General features: G+C 58.5%; 1 protein-coding gene across 2 annotated transcripts in view; it reads left to right on the top strand.

The window, feature by feature from the left end:
• The window catches only part of CTNNBL1 (catenin beta like 1), a 90,081-nt gene that overhangs the window by 51,571 nt on the left and 23,392 nt on the right, over nucleotides 1–15,118 (top strand). For both annotated transcript variants that reach the window (XM_075900794.1, XM_075900793.1), the window contains exon 11: nucleotides 6,945–7,126. In XM_075900794.1, the coding sequence (XP_075756909.1) occupies nucleotides 6,945–7,126 (182 nt within the window). The remainder of the gene's footprint in view (nucleotides 1–6,944; nucleotides 7,127–15,118) is intronic.

Genomic DNA, 15,118 nt, shown 5'->3' on the forward strand with positions numbered 1-15,118 from the left:
GGTAAGGGCACCGAGTGGGTCTATGCGGTCTGTTCCTTCGCTTCCTGGGGGCTGCGATCCGACCCGGCTCGACTGGTCAAACCATTCCTTCCCTCTCAGGGTGCAGGAGAACCCGAGCATTGGCTGTCTGCGCTGTGGCCGTGTCTTTGAGTGCGTGTTCCGCAGCGCAGGGGCCTTTTGTTCAGTGTTCAGGACGGTGCAGAGCTGAGCAAGGCCTGGCCCTCACCCAGCAAAGCGCATGCGGCACACGCAGTCAATGGCGCTTACTGCACCTCTGCTGAAAGCTCTTCGTGCCCTGAGTCGGGTCCCAGTGCCCGCTGGTTGCTAGGAGTGCCAGCCGCTGGACTTCTCCTGAGCTTGCTGCTTCCTCTTCGGTTGTGGCCGCGCACAGCTGCAGAGGTCGGACTTGACTACGCCACTCGGGTCTTCAGAGTGGCAAGGCCGTGGTGCTGGCCCGGGGGTGCGTTAGCCCAGGTGGAGCCCAGAATGCTGGCTGGCGCTCTGCGTGCAGTGTCTGGCGGCAGAGGTGAGTGAGGGAGAATGAGCAGTAGCAGCCGGAGTGCCCTGGAGACGCGCTGGAGGGAGTGGTGCTGCGGGGGGTGGGTCTGCCAGGAAGGAGGAATCCGAGTGCCCCGGCATTTGAGAACTCACGCCTCCTCCCACGACGGGCCATTCGCCAGCGCAGTTAAGGGGGCGGCAGAAGACACTCCTCACCTCCCTTCGCAGATGGCAAAGCAGTGTCTGCTCTAAGCCTGGAGACCTCCCTGGAGCGATTCCCAAGAGCAAACGTGCCGGGGCTCCAGCTGGCTGGTCCGAGGATTTCCTCAGCCCCCTCCTCTGGGGAGAGCAGTGACCTAGGCCGAGAGGGTTCCCCGCAGCGCCGTCTGCATGTGTGAGATCTACGGGGGTCTGCAGGGCAGCCCTGGAAATAAAGAACTCAGCATTCCAGTTGGTTGCTTCACACCCCTTCCCTGAGGGATCGTCTCAGCCGGCCAGGGAGGAGTACTGGGAACTCACTCCGTTCGCGCGGGCTTTGTTTGCAGTGAGTTAGGGTGCCCTCCCTCTCCGTCTCTGTTTTACTAAGGTGAGGGGCAGGTTGTTCTAAGAAACGTGTCCTTCCCCGGGTGAGAGAAGAGCAGTGTCGGCATGTTCGGGGGCGTGACTCCGGGTCCCTCCCCGGGGCAGGGGTCCCTCTGTCCAGTGCTCCCAGGCAGGTCTGTCGCAGGTGTCACTGCTCCGTTACTGAGACAGGCAGCGCGGTGGCCTTCGATGAGCAGACCCAAGAGATTCCCGTGTTCGGCGAAGGCGTGCCAGCGGCTGGGCTGCTCACGCTGAGATTGCCGACGGGGTGTGCTCCCGCAGAGGAGACTGGCAGCCCGTGTGAGAGGGTTTTCTCACGTCCCTTAAGGCCTGGTGCAGCCTCCACCCACTGGCCCAGTAACCAGAACCCCCGGTCAGTGCTGGGCTGGGGCAGTGAAGGGACGAATCCGAGCCGAGTGCCCCCGAGGGCTGTTCCCACCTCTTGTGCGGACCGTGGGCAGCTGCTCGGGGGGCGGAGAAGCAGTGGGTGCAGGCCGGGCAGGCAGCTTCACTCACGAAGGCGGTTTTGAACTGAGCCCTGAAACGCAAGGGGAGTGGGCAGTGGTTTTCAGAGGGGCTTGCGGTGGGCAGGGCCCTGCGTGTGCCCGGGCAGATGGGCAGCCTGTTGCCGAGGAGACGAAGGCCTGGCAGGGGGCAGATGGCTGGCATGCAGAGGCAGGGGTAGACTGATTTGCATGCAGCGAGTCTGGACGAAGGGGTGCCTGAGGCTGTGGCCGGCGGCCCGGAGCCGAGCTCTCAGGCAGGGGAGGCACAGAGGGGACAGGACTGCTTGAGGATGCACCTTGTGCCCAGGCGTGGAGCCTTGTTTATGCTGTGGGCTGCCTCTCATGAATGAGATAATTTATCAGCAAGATGGTAGCCACCGCAGGAGGCTCAGAAATGTCACATTCAATTAAAGTCTCTCTGCAAGCACAATTGCGTTTTCTGCAGGCCAGGAGGCACTCGGTGCAGTGCGGGATCTCAGGCGCTGCCTGGAGCAAAGCCGGCTCCATTTATTTAAAAAGGCAACAAAGGGAGAAAACCTGAATTGTGTTGTCAGCTTCCTTGAAAACACTGCCGCGAGGTTATTGCTTTTGGTGTGAAAGCCTGGTATGGCTTGGACAAGCAGCGACCGCCGTGTTCCCCAGGGACGTGTCGAGAGGGCTCTCTGTGTGTCGCAAGAATAAAGTGAATCTGTCGTGGTTATTAACTGGAAGTGCAGGCGTGCGCGCACAGACAAATGCAGCAAAGGTGGTGCACAGACATGTCCGTGGCATGGACGACAGACGTTTCTAGTCTGAAGAAATGCTCAGTGGCTTGCCTTAGCCTGCACAAAGCACTCCAACTGTGCCGCACAAGCCAGGGCAGCGTGAGCAATACCAGGCACATCAGACAAGCGCGACTGCATGTGTACGGCTCCACGCAGCTTGTCTGTAGCCTGGCAAGGTGCATCTTTCATGGCGTGGCTTGGCTTGCCTGCTGTTCCCAACGAGCCCTACAGAGCTCAGAATTAGTCGTCTCCCCGAACCGTTCTGATTAAGCACAGACGTTTGGCCTGGCATTGGCCTCGCAGGGTCTGACCGTTGGCCTGGCGAGCACGTCTTGCTTCCGGGAGTGGCCAGTCCCCGGTGTAAAAGCGCTGATGCTCCTGGATGCTTGTGCAGTACTGCTCCTTGGGCTGGGGAAGGAGCGAGAAGCTCTTGTCTGACCCCCGTGTGGGTCATCGACGCAGTGAGTGAACACAATAGACTTTTGGAGTGCGCCTTGTGTGCGGAGGGTCCAGTGCAGCCCGCCAAGCCACTGGATCTGGCCCACGGACACTGTGGGGAGCCCCAGGCAGGCTCCCCACTCGCCACACCCTACCCACCCACTGCTCAGAAACGTGGCCGTGGGGTGGGTTTTCTTTAAAAAAAAAAAAAAAAACACCTAAGGAGTCCTAAGGAGAGTGGGGAAAGCTTTAGGAGCAGCTCCCGCCCCCAGCACAATCCTATTGGCTGGCTTCTGGCCAGAAACTGACCAGTGGGAGCTGCCTGTTTCAATAACAGGCAGCCACGAAGCATAAGGGGCTCCAGAGCACATGGCTGCAGCCTGTGCGGGGGTGGGGCAGGCAGGGAAGCTGATTCAGGAACAGCTGCTGGCTGGTAAGTCTCCTGGCAGAGCCTACCTCTGGCACCCCAGTCACTCCCTTCCCCAGACCTCTGCCCCCCTCCTGTACCCATATCCCCTCCCAGATCCAGCACTCCAATCCCCTGCCCCAGATCACAGTCCCCTCCTGCCCTAGCTCACAGCCCAAGCTCCTGCACCCCCTCCTGTACCCCAATTCACTGCCCTAGGTCACAGTCCAACCCCCAGCACACCAGTCCAGAGCCCCAGGTAACAACTGCCTCCTTTCAGCATCCAACCTCCATCCCAGACCCCCACCTCCTCCATTAATATCACGGAAGAGCACAGCCCTCGACCACTTTCCAGATTCTTGGAGTGGGCCCCCGTCCCCCCCAACAAAAGTTATTGCCCACTCCTGGTCGAGTGTGCGTTTGAATTTTTCACAGCCTTTTCGCTGCATCACAGAGTGCTGTCTGGGGCTGAAATAAATACACCAGCGTGAATTCCTGAATGGGGGGAAATGGGCCGGGAAGACAAGAACGTACTTAATTTCAGTTCCGGAAGTGGCTCCCGGAGAGGCCCGGAGCAGAGCGTTGGCAAATGTAGCTGTGAATATTCAGGCTTGCACCTAAGAGAATACCAAAGTGCTCGGGTCCTGAGGCCCCAGAACGGAGCGTGCTGTGGTATAGTTATTGCTCGTGGTGCTCGTGGGGAAACGACAAACGTGAAGCATTAAACCCTTTGCGAAAGGCGACTGTGAAGCCCATCCAGGCCTGGTAGATGCGGGCAGTGAGTGGGGTGCTGGATCTGCTGTCAACAAGAGGCCGCTTGTGCCAGTAAGTGCTGCTGTTAAAAATCCTGCAGCTCTGGGGGAGGAGGCTGTTCTCTGCCCACCGCATACTCTAACCTGGGAGTAGTGCAGAGGGGGAGTGCATGCCTACGATGGATTGAGTGGCTTTAGAAAACCCTGCTCCGAAGAGACAGGGTGATGTATAGGTCCAGGGCTTGTGATAATCGACTTTCCATTTGTGCCAATGTGGGGGTCAGGGAACCTTGGCAACTCTGCTTTTACCGGAATAGACTTTACAAAGGATTCTTCTGACACCAGCAGCAGCAACGCAGGAAGCCGACGGGTGCTCGGCACAGTGGGCAGGCTCTGCAATGGAGTTGGGCTTTTAAACCTAGATCACTCTTTATTTGGCGGGCTGCACGTATGCTTGTGTTTGAATTAGTGCTCAGCTAAAAGATACTTCAATAAACCCAGATGAGACTAAGATAAACTACTTGTCCTCCAGCAGAATAAATATTTCAAATAAAATCAACCCTAGACAGTCCAGTCAAGCAGCTATTGATCTGTAAAAGCCTGAACTTAAATCCAATGAATATTCCAGAGATAGCTCGGAGCAACCTGCCTAAATGCTGATCAATATGCAATTACTTCCCTCTGAAAATGTTGCTTAGGCTGTTCAGCCAAAAAGAGGACTCTAGCTGTTTGTTACTTACACCCCGAATGCGTGGGAGGGTTTGCAGTGGGAAGGGCAGGGAAAGATCGAACCCCCAGATCTCAATTTGCGCTCTTCTGTTTTTAATTCCGGGCATAATTAGCACCAGTAAGGCCAAGGTCTTGGCAGAATGTTTTTTAAAAAGACACGTCGGGGTATTGGAACTAGCCCCAGTGACGCTCGGCAGGGTGATGGGCCATAGAATGGCGTGCCTCAGGCATAGGACGACCGCTAATTCACAGGCCCACTGTGGACATACTGTTCTGTATTGGTGCATTGGGGGGTCTTGCACCTGTCTCTGAAGCAGCTGATGCTGGCTGCTGTCAGAGGATAGCGAGCTGGATGGTCTCGTGCTCTGTGAAGCCCAAGCATGAGCATTGCGGTTCAACCAAAGAGCTGCCCTCCAGGGTGTGATTCCAGGGGGCTGCGTTGTCTCTGCTGTCGGACCTCCCCGCCGCCAGCAAGAGATGAGCGTGCTCGTCGCTATTGCCGCTGTTACCGTTGCCAGAGAGGCCACGCCGGGGGCTTGGCCTGGGTGGCAAGGTCTGTTCCTTCAGCGCTAGCCGGAGCAGTTGCTTTGTAGGCTTGTGTGGGGAACCTTTGTGAGTTTATTCTTCGATTGTTTTAATGGGGACGTTGTGTGGGGGATTCCACCCCTCCAGCTGAAGCTTCTCCCAAGTTATGCTCCTGCTCTGACATGCTTAGGGTGCGATTAGAGTAAATAGAACCTAGGAGATGCAGGTGCTTAAACGTGCCTGTAGTGCAGGGCTGGGCTCAGGGGCCGCTGACACCCAGAAGAGTCAGTCAGGGGCCACACACAAGTGAGAAGCCCCTGACTGAGAAGGAGAAAGACCCTCCCCACATTCCCCTCGCACACCGGGGGGGCTCGGCCTAATAGATTGTGTGCTCCAGCCCGGTGGGTGGGTGGCAGGAGGCTGGAGCACCAGCGTGGGGGGATCCCTGAGCCTCGGTGACTGGATTCAGGCAAGCTGGGGGGTGGATGTGGCCCCCGGACCTGAGGCTCCCCTCCCCTGCTCTAGTGTCTCCTCAGAACGAGAGCCAGATTTGCAGCTTGGGGGAGGGGAGGTTAGTTTGCAAGCCTCCTGCACTGTGAGAGCTTGGTGTGGAACCGTTGTAAGGCGCCTGGCGTGTAACTGAGCGCTGCACAGGTGTGTGTCAGAGAGCTGGTGTGTTTGGGGGTCAGGCTGGACAAGGCCGCTGCTTTTTCAGTGCAGTTGTGGTACGTCCGTCTCTCCGGGTATGCATGCGGTCCCCTCTCTCGAGTACCCGAGAGCCTCCCTACTCTGAGCCGCCTTATTCTCTTTGGTCCCTGTGGTTTAGTCTCTTCGGACGAGCGGGGCTGTGAAACGAGCGTGCTGTTGTGGGAAAGCTTGGGCAAATAGGTGTCTTTTCCGTGTGCCTCTGTACATGGCGGATTTGGGGGGGGTCAGTTCACGCTAGGGCTGATCGGTTTCAGTTCATCAGCTAATCGAGTAGCCCATGTCATTTCCATCGACTACTCGATCAGTCGATAAGGGGGGCGCTCGCTATCCCCCTGGCCTCTCCCTCTGAAATGTACCAGAGCCGTGGGCAGGGCAGCTCGTGGAGGGGCGCAGGGGGACTCGGCAGTCCCCGCTCGCGTGGGGCCCGACTGCTGCGCCTCTCCCTTTGGAATACATGGCGCTCTCTGAAATGTAGCTCAAAGGGAGAGGCGCAGCAGTCGGGATGCGGGGGCTTCTTGGGTCCCCCGCTTGCGCCCTTTCGCTGCTGCGCCTCTGCCTCCCCTGCCCCTCCCCCACCGCACCGGTGCTTGTCTGGGGGCCGGCTAGTCGCTTGCGTCCCTAGTTCGTACCAGCAGGCGCCCCTGCTTTCGTGCTCTGGAGTCCTGTCCAGCAGCAACGGAGCTGAGGTTCCTCGTGTCTTCTCAGCTGACCTCGCACTGACTTTGAATCCTGGTCTGTGCAGTGTAACAGCGCGTGGTGCAGCGCAAAGCACCGGGCTCTTGTACAGCCCCTTGTCAGAGCCTCTGGAGGGAGAGCGCTCGGTCACAGCGGAAGGGTGTGTCGCGGCGCCCTTGCCCTCGCTGACTGGAGAGGGAGCGGTCCAGGGAGTTCACGTTTCTGCTTGTTGCAGAACAAGGCGCTTGGAGGAACTTGTGTATCTCCCCCATCCCTTGTTTTGGCTGTGGTGATGTCAATAACGCTCCGCTCCATAGCTCTGTGCATCACTGACCCTTAGCGTGGCCCTTTTCTTTTCCAGAGAAAAGAAGATCTCCCGCAGCAGTGCTCTGAAGGTACTGGACCATGCCATGATTGGACCCGAGGGCACAGACAACTGCCACAAGTTTGTGGACATCCTGGGTCTCAGGACTATCTTCCCTCTCTTCATGAAGTCTCCAAAGAAGATCAAAAAGGTTGGAACAACTGAAAAGGAACATGAAGGTAGGACTCAGCCTGCATCGGCCCTGTTACCGTGCGGGGGGAGGGGGAAGTGCATTGCTGAGACGCCCTCTCGGGGGTTACGAATAAAACACCAGCAGGTTTCATTCCTCCCCAGCAGCATAACACGCTCGCCGGCCTGTGTAGTGACGTTGGGCAGGCGTCGCTGTCCACGGACCTGCTCTGCTTCGTTCAGTGCCAGCAGCTCGGAGCGGGTCCGTTTCCGGCGGGGCTGTTGTTAAGCTGGTGTAGATGTGTGCATGCGTCTGTTGTTTGAAGAGCTGTCTCTTTGATGCAAAACTCTTTTGAAAAGAGTAATGAGGCAACCACAAATGTCACCTCCAAAGCAGGGTTTGCATGGCGCTGAGCATTGAAGTGTGGCTCAATGAACATCAGGCATTGCAGAAATAAACTAGTAACAGCAAAAGTTCCTCTTTGTTTCCCTTTTCCTCTGGGAGAACCCTGCTGCACAGAATGCTTCAGTGGAGTGCTCCAGACCTGGGTCTGGCCCAGTCTCCTCCTGCTGCTGTCAGTTGCCATTCCCCCCCGGATGCGGTGTATAGCCGAGATGCATCTTGAGGGACAGCTGTAAAAACTGACAGTGACGCTTGGGCTCTGTACCAGAGGGTTCGTAGCACAACTCTCCAAGGAGCCATTCAGACTGTTGGCAGAGCCAGGGAGGAGTACGAGCGTCTGAAACAACATCTGAAATCCAGCCTGAGTTGCTGTAGCATGCTGCGGAGGCTGGCCGCCGAACACTAAGGACGTAAGAGTGGCCGTACGCTGGCCCACCTAGCCCCGTGTCCTGTCTGAGTGGAGCCAGTGCCAGATGCTTCAGAACAGGGCAATATGGAGATCGATCCAGTTGTCCAGTCCCAGGTTCTGGCTCTTGGAGATCTAGGGAGCTTGGCCAATAGTCCTTAATGGGCCTATCCTCCATTAGCTCTGCTAATTCTTTTTTGAGCCTGGTTATTCTTTTGACCCACACCACATCCAAGGCCAACGAGTGACATGTTGACTGTGTGTTGTAGGAAGAAGTCGTTGCTTTTGTTTTAATTCTACTGCCCATTGATTTCGTTGGGTGACCCCTAGTTTCTGAGTTACACTAAGTGGGAAACTTCCCTGTTTCTTTCTTCCTATCGTGTGTGATTTGATGGACCCCTAGCATGTCCTCACTTCGTCGTCTCTCTTTAATCTCCTCGCGTGCTAGCGATGATGGTTCCAAAAGCTGCGTGAGTGGTAACAGCTAATGTAGACGGCATTGTTTTGTCTGTATAGTTGGGATTATTTTCCAGTGTGCAGTACTTTGCATGTATCAACATTGACTTTCATCTGCCATTTTGTTGCTCAGTCGTGAGATCCCTTGGTAAATCTTTGCAATGTGCTGGGGGCTTAGCTATTTTGTGTAATTTTATGTCATCCCCAAATTTTGTTCCCTGGCTGTTCATCACTGTTCCCGATCACTTAGGAATGTATCGAGCAGCATTGGTCCCAGTACAGCTCTTTGGAGGACCCTGCTATTTTCGTGAACACTGACTGTTCATTCCTACGCCTTGTTCCTATTTTTAATGAGTTGCTGATCCATGAGAGCACCTCCCCTCTTACCCCATGCCAGCTTGCTTTGCTCGAGAGCCTTTAGTGGAGAATCAAGTGCTCTATACCCACTGGGTCACTCTTTTCCATGAATTTGTTGATGGCCTCAGAGAACGTTCTAGTTTGGTGAGGCGTGATTTCTGTTTGTGAAAGCCGTGTTGGCTCTTCCCCAGTATCTCATGCTTAATTATGTGTCTGTTTTACTGTCGTTTCAACCATTTTGCCTGGTTCTGAAGTTCAGCTCGCTGGCATATAATTGGAGCTTTTTCAAGAAATCTGTCGCACTAGCCACCCTGCAGCCATGAGGTACGCAGGCTGGTTTAAACTTGAAGTGGCGGATTACACGCCGCGGTCCCGAGAGTCCCTTTCCAGCTCTTGGTGAATGCCATCTGGTCCCAGTGACTTATTGTTTAACTTGCCCCAACGCCACCTCTACTGACACTTCAGTCTTGAGCAGCTGCTCCGATTTGGCACCTACACAGAACCCTCTGATGTGCGGCTCTCGCCCACAACCTCTGCCGCAAAGGGGTCGCGTAGCCCCCCACAGCGAGCCTCTTGAGTGCTGCGTTGGCCCCTCGATTGCCTGGCAGGGTCCGGTTCCCGGTGTATTTCCAGAAGCGTGGCTGTTGGCTTGTGTCTTTCTCTCATTGCTCTTCGCATCCTTCCCTTGGATTTGGCGAATACCACGCCCTCTCCGAGGCAGCGTCCCGTTCCCTGCTCCTGTCCCAGGCCCCTCACCGACCAGCGCCAGCATCTGCAGTCGGGGTCGCCGTGTCACTGGTTCCCAAGAGCAGTGCTGAACAGCCGCGGAGGCGGGCGGGGGTTGGGAGCCTGCCCTGGGCTGTGCTGGAGAGGGAGTCTGGGTGGTGGGGAAGGAACGCGACAGATTCAATGAGCAGCTGTTTTCCTCCTGAAAAATGTGCCAGTGGTGAGCTGGTAACAGTACATTTGCTTTAGCGCACCAGCGTTAGACGTGTTGATAACATGATATTAATGAAGGCAATGGCTTGGCAAGACAGCTCCTGGCAGGCATGTTGGGCTGTAATAGCTGTGGAGATGAGCTCTGCATCGTGAATACAGCGGGGGGATGAGCAGACAGGGGATGCGGGCCTGGCCTGCTGCTGCCCTTCTAGCTGCGTGTGCGGGGGTGGGCAGGGTGCTCGGTGCCAGGCCTGCTGAGGCATTGTGCCCAGGGAGGCCGGGCAGGCTCTGTGTTGGTGCCCCGTGTTCTCCGTAGCCGGGGGCGAGGAGGAGCCTGTCCCTGGGTGTGTGGACAGTGCCGTAGGGAGGGTTCAGGTGAGGCTCTGGTGCATTGGGCTGGTTTGGCATCGTAGGCAATTCCCCGCAGGCAATAGCACCCGCCTCGTTCCCTTTGGGGGCTCCCTGGGCGCTGTGCCGAGCCGTGTGCCAGGGCCTTCGTCTGTGGGGTGGCCAGTCACTTGGCCTCCCTCCTCAGTCTGTGAACAGTGCCTGTCTGCCTGCCAAAGGGCGGCGGTCTTGTGGCTAGTGCGCCGTCAAGCAGAGCTCTGAGCCCTGGGGAAAGGGGAGTTCTCGTCACTCTGGATCAGGGGAGAGGGTCGGGGTCGGGGACACTGACACACAAGTGAGAAGCAAAAAACCAACCACCCCAAGCCCACAAGCCTCACTGACCTGGCCTCCAAGGGTGTGTCTAGACTACATGCCTCCGTCGACGGAGGCATGTAGATTAGCCAGATCGGAAGAGGGAAATGAAGCCGCGATTAAAATAATCGCGGCTTCATTTAAATTTAAATGGCTGCCCCGATCTGCCGATCAGCTGTTTGTCGGCAGATCGGGGCAGTCTGGACGCGATGCGCCGACAAAGAAGCCTTTCTTGATCGACACAGGTAAACCTGGTTTCACGAGGCATACCTGTGTCGATCAAGAAAGGCTTCTTTGTCGGCGCATCGCGTCCAGACTGCCCCGATCTGCCGACAAACAGCTGATCGGCAGATCGGAGCAGCCATTTAAATTTAAATGAAGCCGCGATTATTTTAATCGCGGCTTCGTTTCCCTCTTCCGATCTGGCTAATCTACATGCCTCCGTCGACGGAGGCATGTAGTCTAGACACACCCCAAGTGAGGAGGAGGGAAAAACCCCTCAGACGGGGCCCCCAGCCACACAGGAGTGATGGGAGGCACCGAGAGCTTAACCCCAGGGAGAGGGTCGGGGGCTAGTGGATTTTGTGGGGGGGCCATAAATGAGGGGTTTAGTGTGCAGGAAAGAGCTGCCAGGGAGGCGGGCTGGGGGTGCAGGGCTTGGGGCAGGGGGGTGGAGGTGCAGGACCTGGGAGAGAGGGACAGAGGGTGTGGGAGGGAGGAAGGGGGTGGGAGCAGGGAGGGGGTGCGGGGCCGGGGAGGGAGGGAGGGAGGTTGGGGGTAGAAGTGTGGGGCAGAAAGCCGTGCATAGGATGAGGAAGGGAGTTGGGTCCCCTAGCTGGCGCGGGTCCGGGCAGGGCACAGGTAGCTCCACACAATGCAGGGAAGTGCACCCTGCCAGCATCGCCCCCTGCCGGCTGTGATTCTTCCCCCCGCCAGGCAGAGCTTGTGGGCCAACGAAGCTCAGGCTCCCCCCTCCCCACCCCCCGTGGGCTCAGCTGCTGCGGGGGCAAGGGGGGGTAGGGCCGAGCCCCGTGGGCCGAATAAGCTCCCCACCCCTGCTCTAGATCATTAGTGGGCTGCAGGGATGAGGCCCGGAGAGGCTGAGTCCAGGTGGTTTTGGAGAGCCCTGTTTCCCAGAGCCCAGCGGTGGCCGGCGGCGCGGGGCAGGTGTTGGCCACGGGTCTGTAGCGGGTTCCCCTGGAGCTGGCCGGGCCGTTGTCCTGAGGGGCGTTGCCAGAGCTCACCGCAGCGACGCGACCCGACCCGAGTGCTGTGCCGGTGCGAATGCCCTCGCTCCTCGCTCCTTTCTGGGCTGTTGTTCGGGGCCGGGCTGCCTCGAGTGCCCCGCGCGTGGGCTCTGGGGCACGCTCAGGGCCCTGCAGTGCACGTGTGGGGTGCCGATCCAGGGCTCGTGCAGCAGCAGGGTGGCTGGGGGGCTCTCCCCTGCCGGCGTGTCAGTCCTGGCCCGAGGTCGGGTGGCTGCGGCCGCGGGAGCTGGTCAGACGCGGGTCAGAATAGGAGCCAGGGCGCCTGGCAGAGCCTGGCTGTGGGTTTGACAATGGAAGGGGGCGGGGGCGGGGGCGCCGGATGCTCATTGCTAGGAGTGTTGCGGTGACCACATCCCCTCGGGGACCGGCAGTGTAAGCTCTAGGGCTTGGCCCGGGCTCCGCTGTGGCTGCGGGGGGCGGCTCAGCTCAGGCTTCTCTGCAGCATCTCTACGCTCTTCCCTTTCCCTGCCATAGGTGGTGAAAGCGTCCTCTCCTCCGCCCTGGGCCCCAGCCCAGCCTGCACCAAAAGCAGCTGATCACAGTGACAGCCGACCCCGTGCCACGGCCCTCTCGTCCCTCGTGCACCCAGCCGGACTTCCTTCCCTCCCTCTCAAGGCCCTGTGTCCCTTTGTCCTTGCGGGGTCACTTCCCACGCCCCTCTGCAGACAGGGCCGCCTGGGCCCTCCCTTGTCTGCCTCTCTGCCTTGTTCCTGCGAGGTTCTTCCTGAGCTGGTCCAAAGGCCACTGTCCTTGCTGACTAAAAGCCTTCCCTAGACCCCACTTCCTCTGCTGGCCTCAGGAATGAGCCAAATCAGACAGGCACCGATGAGAATTCCTGCTCCGTCGTGTGGTGCGGTGGCTTTTGCAGAGTCCTTTGCCCTCCAGTGCATCCCTCGCCCCATTGCATCGTGTCTCAGGCAAGCGTCCTGGGGCCGGGGATCTCGCACGCATCTGAGGGGCTGAAATAAGCCTCCTGGTAAAACGTGTTTCACGGGAACGGGGTTTCTCTCCATTTTGTTTTTCCTGAGCTTGGAAATTGTGACAGGGATTTTCTGCCTTGCTGTGGAAGCTTAACCAGTGAGCAGAGGTAGATGGCGTTCCATGGTAAGAACGGCGTTAAGCCGCTTGCTGGCAGGCATTTCGTTAAACCGGATTAAAAGGTGAGACTCTTTCCTGTTGTTCGGAAAACGAGTTATTGTGCTACTTTTCCCTGGCCTGTCGATCGCCCGCTGCCTGCCGGGGACACGAGCCGTGCCGAGGGGCAGGGCTCCCCTTGCTGATCGGTGGTGCGAGATGCGTGGTGCTCTCCACGCGCTGACGGTCTCCAGAGACGATGGGAGTGAGCCGGGGCGCGAGCCCAGGATCAGCGACTGTCCGGGTGTCTGTCATCCTCCGGCGTGGCACAGCTTCCCGGGGTCTGTCTGCTCCTGCCCTGCCTTCCCGGTAAGCCACTGCCCCATGCTCCAGCCTCCCGGGGGACTTGAGATCTATGGCTCCTTAAGACTCCTGTTCTGTGATGCCTGCGGTGGCCAGGCCGCCTGGCTGCGGAGACCGCTGCCCATCAGCCTGAGCAGCCTTGTCTCCTTCGCTCCCTTGTGCTCCTCTGTCTGTCTGCTCTGCCTGTCTGGGGCGAGTGTGTCCAGCACAGCAGGGCTCCTTGGTGCTGCGGTCACACCAGTGATGACTGCGCTGGCCTCTCCCTGCCCTTGGGCCTGACGCTTTGACCCCCCGGCAAAGCTTGGCCTCCTGGGGTGTCTATGGCGGGCTGTGTTCTTAACGGGGCGGAGGGCTCCCTGAGGCATACGGCCGGACGCGTTGCAGTGTGCGCCGAGAGGCCCCGTTGTTGCAAGTGACTCTAGGACTATCGGCCCCGCGTGTATCCCTTCGTAGCTGCTGGCCCCGTGTGCAAGTGGAGCTATTCAGTCACCCGCTTGCCCACTTACCTTTCGGTGCAGAGGGGAGAAGTGAGCGGGCCTTGCTTCAAGGAGTAGGGGCACGAATCCCTCGCTGTGCCGGACGGCCACGCTTTGTCGCCAGGAGCTGACAGCCGGGACGGGGTGCGCACTGCAGCGTGCCTTGTGTTGTGCCAAGCGCCCGGCCGCGCTGACGGAACATTCCGCCCCACGACGGACGTTTCCTTCCCTTGGCTTCTGTGCTACATGGACACAGGAGGCTTTTTCCATGCGGCTTGGTCTCCGGGAAGTTTCAGGCAGTGCCCCAGGCAGCTCTGCTCAGCGCTTTGAACTCTGCTGCCCTGCGGCCAGGCACACAGCAGTCGGCCCTTCCCTTGCATCCCAGGGACATTACATTGCATTCCTGCTGCACGGAGCGCTCTCCTGGCCTCTTCCCCGCTGGAGCACCACAGAGCTTGTGGACCTGATCTGTGTGTGGGGAGAGGGACCCACAGGAACTGGGACCTGGGCAGGCAGATTGCAGCCCCAGCGATCGACTTCCCCACTCCAGCTGACTTGCAAGAGTCTGGTAGCAACAGAGGTCGCCACTTCCCAGACAGCAATCCCCCCCCGCGCTTTGCTGCTGAGAGCGCCGCTCTGCTGTGCGTGTGCCGCGGTTCCGGGGCCAGCTCGACGCACAGCTCAGGAGGGCTGCTTACCGCGTCCTAGCGTCCCGCAGCCGCTGCCCCGCATGGCACTGTGCTCCCAGCCCAGAAGTGCCCGTCTGCCCGGGAGCACAGAGGCAAGATGGGGCTGCTGTCCACCTCGCGCAGAACGTCTGCCGCCTGCAAGGCGTCTTCCTCCGGCGCAGCCTCAGGCGTAACTGCTGCAAAGTGCGGTGCTCTCCCAACACTGGGCTCCGCGGGGGAGAGGCCTGGGCTCCCTGCAGATGCTGGCGCCCGCCGCAAGGAGAGGAGTTGGGTGGAAGAGGGATGCGAAAGGAAGCCGTGGGCCCCTGCATAGCTGGGAAGCAGCAGTGCCTGATGGTCTTTTGCCCAGTCCCGAGATATGCGGTGGCCCGGTCCGTGTTCCCACAATGCCTAGTGACAGGTGGTGTCGCCGGGCACTGTGGAATACGTCCCCCCCAGTGTGTTGCTCACGCTGTCGCCAAGGGAGCCAAAAATGTGTGCAGTCTGCCGGCGGGGAGCCAGCGAGCTCGCCTTGTAACTCTTGGGCAACCTCTGCGTGTCAGCATTCCTGTGGACACGCTTTCAAGAGCCGGGGATACCCGGGCCATGGGGAAAGCTCACGCACTGGGGGAGTGTAAAACACACACGCTATGCCCAGCTAGACATGGGGGTGCCCTTTATCATACAGTGTATCCAAAAGAGGGAAGTTTAGTAGCTGCAGAACTTTGATTACTGAGGGAAAGCGCTGAGGTCGTAAAGCGCAAACTAGAGGAATTATGGAAACGCAGCTTTGTCATTGACAATGAGCGAAAAAGAGATGTTTGGAAAACGTGACCAGGCTCTTGCTTTTCAGTAGATTTTCAGAGACGCGTCCCTCTGTAGCCCCCAAGAATGTTTTTTGGATTGTCCAGTAGCTGTGATATCGCTACAGGT

Source organism: Pelodiscus sinensis, chromosome 18 (assembly GCF_049634645.1).
Source record: "Pelodiscus sinensis isolate JC-2024 chromosome 18, ASM4963464v1, whole genome shotgun sequence".
NCBI lineage: Eukaryota > Metazoa > Chordata > Testudines > Trionychidae > Pelodiscus > Pelodiscus sinensis.